The 16,387-nt window shown below is 39.2% G+C and overlaps 1 protein-coding gene across 1 annotated transcript; it reads right to left on the bottom strand.

Moving 5' to 3' along the window:
- Window positions 1–5,681: 5,681 nt before the first annotated feature.
- On the bottom strand, window positions 5,682–12,904 carry LOC149718577 (uncharacterized). Its single transcript, XM_089860949.1, has 5 exons — window positions 12,883–12,904; window positions 12,509–12,690; window positions 10,292–10,417; window positions 6,181–9,952; window positions 5,682–6,110 (listed from the first exon to the last, which is right to left on the bottom strand). The coding sequence occupies exons 1-5, from the start codon at window positions 12,902–12,904 to the stop codon at window positions 6,082–6,084; spliced, it is 4,131 nt and encodes a 1,376-aa protein (XP_089717075.1). The 3' UTR covers window positions 5,682–6,081.
- Between the last annotated feature and the right edge of the window lie 3,483 nt (window positions 12,905–16,387).

Below are 16,387 nucleotides of genomic sequence, written 5' to 3'. Positions count from 1 at the left end.
CTTCGAAAACTAACTTTTATTTCACTTGGTCTTAAACGATATTTTCACCAGCCTTAGCAGCAAGCAACAACGAAAGCACAAGCAGACAGCACTAACAGAAACTTAAAGTGTGAACTGTGAACCGAGCCTGTTGAAATTGCTTCGAAGAGGAGGACAAAACTAGTTGGGCAAACGAGTTGTCAACCGACTCTCATGCAAGTGTGAGCATAGCTTATTAAGGAAAGACGTGACCAATAGAAAGCGACGAATGTGTGTCGTCATAGACGTGGTTTATTCAGCTTGGCAGAGGTTTTTTCGACGACGGGAATAGGGCAAACAAATGGCTTATAACTCCGACAAGGTCGCGACATTCGCCAGCTCGGCGCGTCGCATCAGAGTCAGCGGGTAAGCCTGTTACGGTTTGCCAACAGTTTCGCTAATCTTTCAAGCTGCTCTGACGTCTACCACAGTTCAAATTCATAACTATGCCCTCTCCGAGTCCTACCTCGATTTTTGGCTCGTCTACTTGCCTGTTTTAAAAATCACAGACCGAAGCGGACAATGCCGATTCATACATCGTCTCAAATCTTACACTATGCAAAAGTGATGGTGTTTTCCTTTAAGAGAGCACGTAGAAGTATTCAGGCAAACGAGAAACAAGTTGGGAAAGCCAAAATATTACCTCTCCGAGTGGAGATGACTATCACTACCCCTTAAACAACCTAAATATATGCATCTATCGCTTTTTTTAATTCTTTGCAAGTGCAGGAATTCAATTTTAAAATAGTCAATTGTTCAAGCCTTTTCAATATCTCTCAATTGCTGTGGAAACTCTACTCTCTCGCTATACCTCAACCGTATTCTTAGTCTACCAGTATGATTTGTAACATTTGTCCATATCAAAGCTGAATCATACCTCGCCACACAAAAAGCAAATGTCCCCAAAACATGGAAGCCACAACCCAATCACACATAAGCTAGGCTCGTACTTGTTCATCGCCCTCGATTATTTCACTAATATTAGCATTATCATTTTGTACATTATTGGGTTCCTCATTAATAGATATGCCTACGCTTACGGTACTTTCAATAGAGCTTTTATTTAATGCGTCATCTTTCGCAGAATCATGGCCAACTGGCCTCGCGGTAGGACCAACATTGGGTGTGCTAGAACCTGTTCCCGAAACAGCCTTTTTTTTCAGCTGCTAACACTCTTCTCCTTTCATTTTCTCGTTTCCTAAATTCAGGATCTGACCTTTTTGCCCTCATTCATTCCCTTGCTTTACGTTTCCTGATTTCCTCTTTACTTAAATTATTATCCTCCTCCATTTTATTATTCAGTTAAATACTCACAAAATCCGCAAAAGCAATCCCCTTGCAAGACTCGTTTGAAATATTATTTTCCGAAGAAAGTTATTACAGAAGATTGAATTATGAAGTACTGCCTTTGAAATTTAAATAAAGAATGATAAAAGTGCGTAAAAAAGGTCTTTCACAAATAGGGGGCGTATAAAATAAACAGCATTTTTTTATATTTAAAAAATATTCTTAGATTGTCAAATACTTTTTTCGCCGTTGAATTTTTTTTAACACCAGCTTGTAATCTAACTGGGAGTAAGATGAAAGGAGTAGAAGCTTATCTGTCTTAGGAAATATGAAATTTTATCTTAACAGTTCGTTAAATCATAAGTTTATAACGAAAAAACGCGGAAGGGGAAAACGAGCAGACAACAGCGATTTTTGGGGGTAGAAGGTTAAGAGCGCCATCTGTCGTCCGTGCCAAAGTTGAACTTCCACTCGAAACGCAATGAGAAAGTGGATAAAATAATGCCATCAGCTATTTAACTGCGTCGATATAATTAACGACTTGACCCATGACATGCCCTTAACACTGGCTTCTATGAATCCTATTTATTCTTGGATACTAGGAAACTTGGTAGACGTAACAGTCTGTACCAAGTACCCAAGCATCCTTCAATAAACGTCTGGCAACATTGTGGTACCAGAAGTTGATGAATTCTTATCCTGGGAAGTATTGGACTCTAACCATATCCGGAACCATCTCTGTTAGCCAACTTCTTATTAGGTCCGATCACCGCGCCACCAACGGCGCTTCCCTCATTTTGAGCTGGCAGGCTGATTTGCGCGCCAGCAGCGGGCAAGTAACGAAACTTTAAGGCGTGTCCTGTGGTTTGAGGTAACGAATCAGAAATGGTGACAAGAACAGCTGTTAATAGAGTTTGCTAGAAATTCCGGTCAAACTAGTGTGAGGTCCTAGGCCCACGGATTGTAATGGATTTTCATAGAGTTCTAGACAGACAGCTTTTCAACGATTGGCGCTGAAAAAGTTTTGAACACGCCCACAGTTTGAGTGCCACAGCCTCTCGGCGTGGGATTTTTTCAGTAGATTAGATAGTTTTCCTAGTGGGGAGGAAACTATCGACCCTCTTTTACGATTGCCATAGGCAATTTTGACTAGCAGGGATGGATACTATATAAAGCCTTAGTGTCCAATACTTCCCAGGATAAGAAGTCATTAACTTCTGGTGGTACGCATGGTACAACTAAACAAGTTGGGAAAACCAAAATATTACCTCTCCGTGTCGAGAAGACTATCACTACCCCCTTATACAACCTAAATATGTATATATCGCTTTTTATTGCTTTGCAACCGCAGGAAGTTTATTTTAAAATAGTAAATTGTTCAAACGTTTTCAATATCTCTAACTTGCATGTGGAAACTACTCTCTCGCTATACTCCAACAATTTTCTTGGTCTGCAAGTATGATTGGTAACATTTCTCCATATCAAAGCCATAGATATAGTAAAACTATAAAGGGTCTAGATCCACTTCCCTGGGTTAGGCTTAACGAAAAAACGCGGTAGTGACAATTAACGAGCCGACAACCACGATTTTCTGGGGGTAGCCGTATAAAACGCCATATGTCGAGTGAAACTAGAGGTGAAAATTATTTACTCTCACTTAAAATTTCAATTTGGCCTCACGCGATATTAGAATTTGGCGTAACAGCTATGTTCGAGTATCGCTGAAGGTTATTTAGTCCACGGCTAGGAGTTTTACTAAAAATAACTACTTGAGTCCGATACATTTCCAGGTGTGTTATTTTTACATACTGACAACACAAAAGGCAAGCCAAGCAGCATAGAAACTACTATTGGAATGGAAAGAAAACTATTCCAGTTAAGCAGCTATGGTTGTCTACACGAGAATACTTTATTTCCTTTCTTAAGACGTCTTAAAACTTTCCTCGAATAATTTAAGGTTATTTAACATAAGGGTTACATTTTTATATAGGCCTACTGCTCAGTGTTTACCTCAGTAATTAAGACGTCCATTTTCAACTCAAACATTTTATTTAAGCGCTGACTTCCCTAAACCTAACAATAACATCGTGAATCATATCCCCTGTGATATCACTATATGTTGGCATTTTCACGAAATTTCTAGGATTCACCAACCTTGGTAATCCAACTTTATCCGTGAAGTGCCCGCATCTGTGTATCACAGCTGGATTCTGAAACATCAAACTTAGCGACGAAGTATTTAATATTTTCCAATGTAGAGTATCACATTCCGTGTGATATCACCCTATATAGGTAATTCCACGGAAGTTCTAGGATTCACCAACCTTGGAAATCCAACTTTATCCGTGAAAAACCCACATCTGTGAATCACACCTAATATAGAGTATCATATCCCGTATGATAACACCACTTGTAGGTTATTCCCACGGAAGTTCTAGGATTCACCAACCTTGGAAATCCAACTTTATCCGTGAAAAGCCTGCATCTGTGTCTCACACCTGGGATATGAACCCCCGAACTCTACATAACATTTGTCATTTCTTTTATACAGTATATCATATTTAAATGTCCCCTTTCTCTAACTTACATTACAACGAACAACAAGTAAATCTGCTTAAAAGTTAATTTGAATCAAAAAAACCCACTTGTACGTGGGAAAAAAGATTCTGGGAAAACCCACATGGGGAAAAAACCATTAACATATATCAACATTTAACATTGTCATAATTGTTTTCAATACACAACGTCGTATTAAAAGATTGCGATGCTTTTTCGAAATGAAAGGCACAGTAGACTTTAACGATTGTCCAGAGAATGAAAGACGTCTCCAGAATTTCACGTATGTGGAGAGATTGATAAACGTAATGCTTCATTAGGCTTTCAAACGTTAAGAACAAACCTTGTAAAGAATGGAGTTTATTAATTGAGAAACAGGTTTTCAATGACACCATTTACCCGTTCTAAGAATGGATGCAATAACGCACATCTTCACCAACTCGGGAGTTTTGTCTACAATTAAAGGTTTAGATATTTTTCACCAATTTCTAGCTTGAAAAACAAAATGGATATAAAGATAGACATTAAGCGAAAAAGAATTCACCTACATGGTTAAGCATAATTGAAATTTACCTTGAAAACCAAAATCGTAATCGATTTGGTTAGCTATGTCATTTAACTACGAGAGAGGGGATGACTAACGACCCTTCAGTAGGATCAGTACATTTCCTATATGCTCCCGTCGCTAGAACGAATCAGGATTACATATATTGGAAGTAGAACCGAAAACTGAACATCCGTGAATGGTAAGCGAACTGTAGATAATGCAATTAGTGAAAAGCCATGATACATTATGTAATCTTACCCCAACAATTTTCAAATACTTGCTTACGATCATTTTTTACGGTGCGATTCCTTGCGTCACAGAGAACTAAAATGTAATTCATCATTTCGATCCTTTTCTACAATGGTAATAAATCCTGTAAACTCTGTCAAATGTGATACCACTTTAATTACCAATTGCCTTTCGGTGGTAATACTAGCAATTCTGCCTCTCTCTCTACAATAGTGATAGATCTTATAAACTGCATGAGTCAAACGTGATTTTACCTTATACTTGCCAATTGTCTATTAAAGGTAACACTGCCAACTCTCTCTCTCTCTCTCTCTCTCTCTCTCTCTCTCTCTCTCTCTCTCTCTCTCTCTCTCTCTCTCCTTCATATAACATTTTGAGAAACCCTTTCGGGTCATAAGTTTTTCTCTCTTAATGGTGCATATACCATTTTGAGAAACCCTTTCGGGTCATAAGTTTTTCTCTCTTAATTGTGCAAATACCATTTTGAGAAACCCTTTCGGGTCATGTGTTTTTCTCTCTTAATGGTGCAAATACCATTTTGAGCAACCCTTTCGGGTCATGTGTTTTTCTCTCTTAATGGTGCAAATACCATTTTGAGCAACCCTTTCGGGTTATAAGTTTTCAATTTCATACGTTTTCAATTTCATACGTTTTCAATTTCATACGTTTTCAATTTCATACGTTTTCACTTTCTTTCATTATGGGACGCCACAATTTCTGATAATCACACATATCAGAAAACAACACTTACAACTTTACAAAGCTCCTAGAGCTAGGATATCTATCAACCAATCATTACGGCTGATAATACAAGGCCTCTAGGACCAGGACTTCCTACCCTTTCGGGTAATTATACAAGGCCTCTAGGACCAGGACTTCCTACCCTTTCGGGTAATTATACAAGGCCTCTAGGACCAGGACTTCCTACCCTTTCGGGTAATTATACAAGGCCTCTAGGACCAGGACTTCCTACCCTTTCGGGTAATTATACAAGGTCTCTAGGACCAGGACATTTTCACTTTCTTTCATTATAGGACTTCCACCGACAATTTAGGCTTAATATAAGACGCCACAATTTCTGATAATCACACATATCAGAAAACAACACTTACAACTTTACAAAGCTCCTAGAGCTAGGGTTTCTATCAACCAATCATTACGGCTGATAATACAAGGCCTCTAGGACCAGGACTTCCTACCCTTTCGGGTAATTATACAAGGCCTCTAGGACCAGGACTTCCTACCCTTTCGGGTAATTATACAAGGCCTCTAGGACCAGGACTTCCTACCCTTTCGGGTAATTATACAAAGCTTCTAGGGTTAGGACTTTCACCAACAACTACAGTTTATTATACGACGCCATAACTTTTTTAATAAACACACATATCAGAAAACAACATATCAGTTGACTTTACAGGGCTTTCTCAGATGAAACTGTCACCAAAACTATTCCCTTTTAAAAAAACATATACCTTTATGATATGAATAGTACGTCTCTCTGTAACATGCTTTGTATCTCTCACGGAAAAGCTTGTTTCCGAACGCTAAATCTAACTGGCAATGATAGTCAGTTGATACTTTCTCTTCAAGACCAGGCATAAGAATCATGTCAAACGAATCAAAGAACATTTTCAGTGCGGTTTTGCTTTTAAAAAAATTTATGTTAAAATCTCCCACACAAACTGTCGGAATAGAGGCATCATATCTAATATCGAATAATGGATTAAAATCCTCAAAAACTGATCTCAAACTCGCTCCAGGCGATTTGTACAACAAAACAACAGTCATCGGTTCATTTTCAATGGAAACATCCAACCAGCAACGTTCCACATGCGAATTTCTGAAAGGTCTATCGGTTCGTAAAACCCTATTATCCAAATCGTTAACTACATTTTCTGGTGTATCTTTTAAATAAATAGAAGAACCAAATGCAATTCTACGTGCCGTTCTTGGCAGATAAATACCACCCACTTCCCTAAAGGATGGCACTTGAAACTCATCATTTTCTTTCTTCCACGTTTCAACAAAGCATAATAACTGGGCATTTCTTATAACGGTGTCTGCTAAAATATCTTCCAAATGTGCGTTTAAGGACTGCACATTGTGAACATAAATATAAACCGGTTCGTTCAAGAACGGTAACGCAATACTCTTCGTATCTCGTAATCTTTTAAGTTCCAATTCAACTTGTTTGTTTTTAGGCGCATTTGGAACTTGAAATTTACCCTCAATATACAAACCAGAGGCGTTTCTCGCTCTACTACAAGCAACGTATAAATGAGCTCTCTCTAATTTCTTTCTTTGATTACAATGCACTACTACAGACGAATACGTATCACCTTGACTCTTGTGTATCGTAATAGCCTCAGAAATGACCAAAGGAAACTGTTTCCTAGAGACCGAAACATTATTTTGCCTCCATTTTCTACTGAATGCCTTAGTAACTTTCTCGACAGGAGTCCAAATCCTGTTAAAGTTATTCTGCTTGTATAACCCATGACTCTTTTGTCTCAACAACTTTCCAACATTAGCATCAGCAAACTCAATCCATACCCTAAACGGAATTTGCTCACCCAGTCTATTTTTGCCGTACTCTATTTTTCTTAACCAACCTGTTGCCCCATTTGTAAGTCCGTCAGACGTATCAACATTGTTAGTCATCATGTATCTGGCGCCACATGCGAGCGTTAATTCTTTAGGCAGACCATACGTATCAGACGTTGCCAACGTTTGAACTTGAGAAAGAATGTTATTTCTAACTACGCTAGTAAGATCACCATTTACAACATCTACTGAAACGGAAATAGACTTTTCCGTATTCATGTTTAAAAGCATCTCTTCGTTAAATTGGTTCACTTCAACGTTAGTAGGGAAAAGATGTATCGCTTCTTTTGGCGGTACACGCTCTCTATTCACTTCTAAACTTACAAAAAAGTCAATATCATCCTGATTCATACTTCCCACAGCCATTCTGTTCAAAGCTTCCGCAAATCTTTTGTCATCTTTTTGCCTCATAATTTCTTCAAGCTCTGCAAACTGGAATTCTTCCCATATTGGGTTACCAATTAACGCCGCATAGGGATTGTCAGTATCACTTTGACCTTGAAAAGCGAAATGATCGCGCACTGGTCTAAGTTGGTTAAAATCTCCAACTAACAGTACAGATACACCACCGAAATAATCTGGACAACCCATTATCTCTTGCAATCTCGCGTTAACTCGGTTAAAAACCTTGGCTCCAACCATTGATATTTCGTCAATAATTACCAATTTCACTTGACCATACATCAATCTACAATTGTGAAGAGTTTCACTTTCTAGCCTGGAAATATTCCCGGCAAATTGACTAACCGGTAGACAAAAGGTACTATGCAAAGTAGCGCCACCTATATTAAAGGCAGCCTTGCCCGTAGGTGCGCATCGCAAAACTTTAACTTCCGAGGGATTAGACCCTGGCTGCTTATTGTAAAATCTAGTAACAGCTTCAAATATGGCACTTATCAAAACGCTTTTTCCAACACCAGCGCCACCGGTAACAAATAGCCGTAAAGGCGTTTCCTTGCATTTTAAATGATGCAGAACTTCATAAAATATTTCTTTCTGTTTCACATTCAGCATTCTAACAAGTACATTGTACTCAGAATCATTGACTAACGTCACTGACGGAGCAATAGTTCTTTCCGCATTACCATCAAGAATATCACGGGTAATATTTCCTATAGACTCCTGAACCGTATTAATTAGAAATTCAGAATCTTCGACAATTAAAGATCTATCTATTTCATTTCGATGTTCCAATTCAGGCTGAATATTAGTAAGATCAGCTTCAATAGCTTCACTTTCGAAATCTCGGACAGCCTGTTCAATGGCCGCTTCGTCAATTTCGTTATTAAATTCTTTTCTACATTCCTTTATAATCTCAAGTTTAAGTTCATACTCTGATTTCAGATCCTTTGTCAAAATGTCCCTACTCTCATCGCGCCAAGGCGAGAACAACATTATTTGCTCACGATAATACTGTTCGGGTTCTTTCACTAAATTGAATCTCCGATACCGCATAATTTTAGAATGACCACGTTTTCTAATAAAACCTGAATCATTTTTCAGTTTCAACCATTTACCACATTCAACTTCAAGGTTTTCACTGTCATCAATATGACTTTGGGTTTTCGCAACTCTACGACTTTTGGAAAACTCGTACCACGTCGCAAATTGAGCTAGCGTTACTGCCTCTAAATCATTTGGCCTTTGAACATAATGGTCCAACATTCCAGAAGCGAAAACGTCCATACTATCTTCTGACAACTGTTCAAGCTCACTTTTGCTTTTGAGAATATGGACTCGATTTTCGGGCAAATTTGTATTCACGTATATACAGGCCCGACTGCATCTAGAGACTGGAATTTGTAAAACACTATATGCCGCTTCTTGCGCGCTTACCTCGTGCGCATTCAAAAACTGATTTGCTATCACTTTCAACTTTTGCTTTACCGTACATTTATCTGACTGTGCTCGTTTAGCAGCTTCACGCAAAAGCATTGACATGCCACGCTGAGATTTTCCTATATAAGACACAATATACATAACCAGAGCGTAAGGATCAAGTACAAACTGAATGTCCATATTCGCTTGCCAAAGGCGCAAAGTGCACGGGTTGTACGGATTAACCCTAGTATCTTTAGGGTGTCTTTTCAATAAAACAACTTTCTTTTTTATGTCATACGTAACTGCCTTAATATATTCCTCTTCACTCATTCGCAACTTTGCCAGCAACTCCTCGAAACTATCTACCCAAAATTCCTTTTCTTTCGATTGCAAAAGTTCATTCAATTTTTTGGAATTCCTCTTACATTTCAGTTCTTCGTCAAGAGTACCGGGTTCTCTTAAACTCGGATCATAAACAATAGTTCTAGGCATGGGAGGAAATGGAATTCCAAAACGACAAACTGAACTGTTATTTACCTTTTTCTTACACGTTGTCGTGTGCTTGTGCATTTGCAAAGACGTTAATAAATCCCCATTATCATCGTTCAATTTACCAGCGCAAGAAATAGCTTTATCAATAAAGTCCTCTACCTCTTTAACATTCGACAAATCATCTTTGAGCTTAGGTGCATCTTTAATCCATATCAACCCATGTTGATGGGGAGACCCTCTTTGCTGTATTTCAACTCTAAAGTAATAATCTTCAATAACACCAAAGGGACCTAGTTTTTGCAAAGCTTTAAGCAGAGCCCGAAAACGGTGGTCAAAATATCTAGCACAAGTAACAGGGTCATTCTGAATCAACTTGGCCTTTTCCGAAAAACTTAAATTCCTAATTTCATTGTCCGCTAAGCGTTCTTGACCTGAGGTCACTCTCAGTATGTTCAAAAGCTCAGGCCATTTGCCTTCCGCAGCTGAAAACGTTATAAAAAAGGTAGCCGTACCAAGCTGCCTAATCATAGCCATTAACTCTTTCTGCCTATGCTGCCAATATGAAGGCGAGGACTGCAAATTTTCTAATACTCTAAAACCATCATCCTGCTTAACAATTGAATCGAGCGCACCAGCAGACGATAAAAACCCAGCAGTGTAATTAGAGCCATCTTTTCTCTTGGTTTTTCTCATACACACTTGTATAGATTCACTAACTTTCATTGTTTCCAACTTAACAAAAGCGTAAAACAATTTTGAGACATTCTTGGCACAACGTCGATCAACATTACGAAGCTCCCACTTGGCAATATCCCCAAACCTACCTTTAACCTTAAGGTTTCTCTTCTGACCGACATAAATACTGGGGAATGACAATTCCTCAGCGTCCTCGTCATAGAGCAAAGACATTGGCGTTTGACCTTCACCAGGAGCAAACTTAACATGCATGGTGTTAGTCGGAAGGAAATCGGACAATGACACTAACAACGTGTCTTGATTCCCAACTGGTAATAAATTAACTTCGTTAGCTTCATTGACTTCATTCCACATATCATCGCTATCATTTTCGTTCGCTAAATTCACTGACCCAACTGGGTTTTCCCTTAATATATCATCTTGATTTAACTGACGGTCATTTTCGTCAACAATAAATTCAAGTTCTTCTGGAATTGGATCCAATATATCGACTCTTACAGATATTCCATGCTTAATATACAACGGTGTTTTCACCAAAACCTTAAGAGCTTCGTGCATTTTTTTAGGCCTAACAGTTTCATACAAATATGGTGTGTTATATTGCATTCTCCTCATAAACTCAATTTGAACAGTATCTGTTTCACTAGGTAACCGTGGTAACACTGACACTGTAGACTCTACATTTATAGGAACGTTGACCACGTTTCCCTTAATCCCCCTTTGTTGATCACAACCCAACCTTCTTATTTGCATAAAAGGTATTCGTGGTGAAATCATCCTTTCCTCCAAATTAGACAAATTAGCTAGTTCTGACGGAACTTCAGGAAATTCAAATCCATTTTCTCTGGAAAACTTGGGGATTTCTTTCTTCTTGACAGCTTTATTACAAGCACTACATAAAAATACTTTGTCACCCAATTCACGACCGTGAATCCCAGGAACTGCCAAAAACACTCTAGACTGAACTAAGCTACCCGATGCTTTAAAAAAAAGATTTGAACACCCTTCACATGGCCACGTTGGACCTTCTTTTATGCTTTCAAAATACGTCTGCTCTATAAACACAGGATCTGTTCTTCTTTCTGCCACAGACAATCTATTCCTAGAACGTTCAGGGTTCCTAAACTCCACATTTGCACGACTGGCAGCCATACTCAACTGATTTCTAACACGTTCAGCTTCAACGTACCCTGCATCTTGGCGTTTACTAGCCATACCCAACTGATTTCTAACACGTTCAGCTTCAACGTACCCTGCATCTTGGCGTTTACTAGCCATACCCAACTGATTTCTAACACGTTCAGCTTCAACGTACCCTGCATCTTGGCGTTTACTAGCCATACCCAACTGATTTCTAACACGTTCAGCTTCAACGTACCCTGCATCTTGGCGTTTACTAGCCATACCCAACTGATTTCTAACACGTTCAGCTTCAACGTACCCTGCATCTTGGCGTTTACTAGCCATACCCAACTGATTTCTAACACGTTCAGCTTCAACGTACTCTGCATCTTGGCGTTTGCTAGCCATACCCAACTGATTTCTAACACGTTCAGCTTCAACGTACTCTGCATCTTGGCGTTTACTAGCCTTGCTCAACTGATTTCTAACACGTTCAGCTTCAACGTACTTTGCATCTTGGCGTTTACTAACCTTACTCAACTGATTTCTAAGACGTTCAGCTTCAACGTACTCAGCATCTTGGCGTTTACTAGCCTTACTCAACTGATTTCTAACACGTTCAGCTTCAACGTACTCTGCATCTTGGCGTTTACTAGCCATGCCCAACTGATTTCTAACACGTTCAGCTTCAACGTACTCTGCATCTTGGCGTTTACTAGCCTTACTCAACTGATTTCTAACACGTTCAGCTTCAACGTACTCTGCATCTTGGCGTTTACTAGCCTTCCTCAACTGATTTCTAACACGTTCAGCTTCAACGTACTCTGCATCTTGGCGTTTACTAGCCTTACTCAACTGGTCCTTTACTCGTTCGCTTGCTCTATACCACTCATCAAACCTTTTAACTCTCTTGGTAAGTATGCCAACCTGATTTTCCCTTTCACGATAAACCTCATTCTCCCGCTTTTTCGCCATTGATCGCGCCTCCTTCATTCTATACTCTTCATTCTGTCTCAAAATTCTCATTCTCTCTAACGGATAAACATTACCATGAGACGTAGAAGGTACTTGTTCATCGTTCGCTACCATTACAGAACTATCTGAAATATTACTAACTAAATTCATCGCTTCGTCGGCAGTAATTAACGCTACGTTTTCAGCAACTACACTTGTACTTCCGTCTAATACATTATCCTTCATTCTACTGTGGCCAACTGGCGGCGCAATAGAACCAACAAACAAATTAGGACTAGAAATACTAGAAACCGTACCTTCAACCTTACTACCATCGTGGCCAACTGACGGCGCAATAGAAGTAATGGGCAAACTAGTACTAGGACTAGACTTACTAGAACCTGTACATTCAACCTTAGCTTTTTTCTGAGCTGCTAAAACTCTCCTCCTTTCATTTTCTCTCTTCTTAAACTCAGGGTCTGATCTTTTTAACCTCATCCTTTCCCGCGCTTTGCGCTTCCGCATTTCATCTTTACTCTCAACACTATCTTCTTCCATTTTACATACAAAAATCAAATACTCACAAAATGAAGCGGCAAAAACCTGCTGGCTCTTTACAACCACTTAATTTGACTTAATATCCAATTTTCAAACACAAATATTTACTGGTAGATAAATTGACAGCCTACAAGCAAAGAAAAATTCTCAAGAATGACTCCTGCAAATTTGAAAGGTCTATTTTCAACTAGGTCGGCGTATCCGATAAGATTTAAAATATATATTTTTTTAAATTTTTGGTCTGACTGTTATCTACACCTAGATGGTTTTCAGTCAAACAAACAAGGAGCATAAACACAATAGTGGAAGCTTTAGTCTAATTTAAAACATGTAAAACAATTATCATCTCTACAAATAGCTTACACATGTCTTTTTTATCAATGTCTAACCGTTTGGATTTTTCTAAAGCAATCTTAGCACCAAAAAAATATTTTTGATACAAAATAAATGTTTTATATTCTTATTAAGAATAAAACAAGACGATAAAAAAGGTCTGTTCTCTCGTAATTTTTTAAGCTTTAGTCATGATTACTCTATACAACAGTAACAAGGAGTATAAACCCATTAGTGGAAGCAGTATTTTTTTTCCGAAACAATCTCGCTTATGTTTATCCTCTCTAGAATTCGCTAAAAACGTATTACTCCTACGTAAAATATTAATAGACAGGCAAGGATTCATAGCATTAAAGAAGGAGCGCAATATTATCCATATTTTCACTTCATATACAGAGAAAAGAAATTATTATGTTTCTGACAGGAGCTTCCCATTTTTGTTGTTGTTATGAAAAATATATCGCAATGCACGGGCCTTGGTAGATATAGGAGGCGATGATAATCTCTCTCTTTGCACGAGAGGTTATCTTTAATATTTAAATAAATATAATTATTTTTAATTATTTTAATCTTCAATAATTAACATTAATAATAGTTAAATCGTTTAAAATAAAGTTATACCAATTATCATCCCAAACTTTGCTAATATTGACGTTTAAAGTGAAGGGTACCCCTCTTGCCCGCTTTCTTCAAATTTTGGGGTATATATACGATTCGTTTCCATTATGATAGTAAGGAAAAAGCGCAATTGCGAAAACCTTTGGTGGCGATCCCACCTTAGGGAGGCTAGACGTTTCTCGTAACCCTAGCTGATCGCCGCGTATATCCTAAAACCAAACGATGATAATGGAGTAGAAGCCAATGATACAGATTGGTGTCTATGTGGAATAGACGGAAGACCCGTGGATGGTGGTGTTTAGAAGCCAGTATGTATAGACTGGTATCCAAGTGGGATGGACAAAGACTAGAGGATGGTGGTTATTAGAAGCCAGTATGTACAGACTGGTGTCCAAGTGGAATGGACGAAGACCAGAAGATGGTGGTGATTAGAAGCCAGTATGTACCGACTGGTGTCCATGTGGAATAGACGGAAGACCAGTGGATGGTGGTGTTAGAAGGCAGTGTAAGTGCAGACTGGTGTCAATGTGGGATTGACAAAGAACAGAAGATGATGGTGTTGAAAGCCAGAAAAGTACCAGAATGGTGTTCATGTGGTATGGACAAAGACCAAACATGGTGGTGTGAGAACTCAAGTATAGAGTAGCCAACGGAGAGAAATACAATTTTCCAAATTTCTGTGAACTGTCAATGCGGTCCGGAAATTGGGAACACGTTTGCTCCGATACGCAAACTGCGAACGCGGTCACGTGGGTGTAACAACGGACAGACAGACAGACACACAGACAGACAGACACACACACACACACACACACACACACAGACACGGCCGTTACAGAACCTCTCCTGGACTACGTCACACGGAGAGGTAAAAATAGGATGTGTATTTATCTTTCGACTCACTCCAAGTCGTGAAGCCCTCATTACAGAGGATTTGAAACACTACCATAATTCATAGTGTCTCGAATCTCTACGTTCCTGTCCATTATGAACAGTGCTGAGAGAATGATACATCAGAAAGAGCCATTCAAATCGAATTGCCGAAAATATTATCCATATTTTCATTTCATATAACAAAGAAAATAAATTATTATGGTTTTGAGAGGAGCTTCCCATTTTGGTTGTTATTTTCAAAAATATATCGCAATGCACGCGCCTTGATAGATAGAGGAGGCAATGTAGGAAACATAACGCAATGCACGGGCCTTGATAGATATAGGAGGCAATGATTTAACGACTTCGGTACTTGGGTTTATCTTTAATATTTAAATAAATATAATTATTTTTAATTATTTTAATCGCCAGTAAATAACTTTAAAAATAGTTAAATCGTTTAAAATAAAGTTGTTCATAATATCTTTCGAAACTTTGCTAATATTGACGTTTAAAGTGAAGGGTACCCTTCTTGCCCGCTTTCTTCAAATTTTGGGGTATATATACGATCCGTTTCCATTATAATAATAGATAAAAACGCATTCGCGTGAACCTTTGGTGGAAGCCCTGCCATTGGGAGGCTAGACGTTTCTCGTAACCCTAGCTGATCGCCGCGTATATCTTAAAACCAAATAATAGATAAAAACGCATTCGCGTGAACCGATGGTGGAAGCCCTGCCATTGGGAGGCTAGACGTTTCTCGTAACCCTAGCCGCTCGCCGCGTATATCTTGAAACCAAACGATGACGGTGGAAAAGAAGCCAGAATGTACTGACCGGCGTCCATGTGGAATGGACAAAGACCTGAAGATGGTGGTGCATAGAAGCTGGTGTCAATGTGGAATTGACGAAGAACAGAAGATGGTGGTGCATAGAAGCTGGTGTCAATGTGGAATTGACGAAGAACAGAAGATGGTAGTGTATAGAAGCTGGTGTCAATGTGGAATTGACGACGAGCAGAAGATGGTGGTGCATAGTGACCAAATTTCCGTGAACCGCGAACGCGTTCCGGAAATCGGGTATTTGTTTGCTCCGATTTGTAAACTGCGAACGCGGTCACGTGGGGTCTGACAGACAGACAGACAGACACACACACACAGACACACACACAGACACACAGACAGACACGGCCGGTGTAATACCTCTCCGTGACATACGTCACTCGGAGAGGTAAAAAGGGCAAAGGCAGACGAACTAGTTTTTAGCCACATCTTAGTTTGACCCGAGCTGTAATAGTAGTAGTAGTAGTAGTAGTAGTGGCCGGGGTTTTCACTTTCGTTATCGTTAGTTTGTAGCTTAAAAGGAACTCTATAGTATCTCAACCCACCCATAGGGGTAACTGAATTCGGTTAGAAATTTTATTTTAATTAAACTTTTCTTGGTCGGAGTCGGGATTCGAACCCGGGTCGCTCACGCACGCAGCAGTAAGGCACGCAGCAGTAAGGCACTTTACCACTGAGCCATGGTGGCTTGTCAGAAATAGCGAGTTTTCTTCGGTTAATATATCTCTAAAGGGTCGGGAATGAGGGAGGGCCCCTTTCATTGGTGGGGTCGGATACTTCTGAATTTGACAAATTAAAGACCAAATTGAATTTGTGTC

This window comes from Phalangium opilio, unplaced genomic scaffold (assembly GCF_054372755.1).
Source record: "Phalangium opilio isolate 3A_F unplaced genomic scaffold, DU_Popi_V2 ptg000002l_1, whole genome shotgun sequence".
NCBI lineage: Eukaryota > Metazoa > Arthropoda > Arachnida > Opiliones > Phalangiidae > Phalangium > Phalangium opilio.
This window is presented reverse-complemented; position numbering and strand designations above follow the sequence as displayed.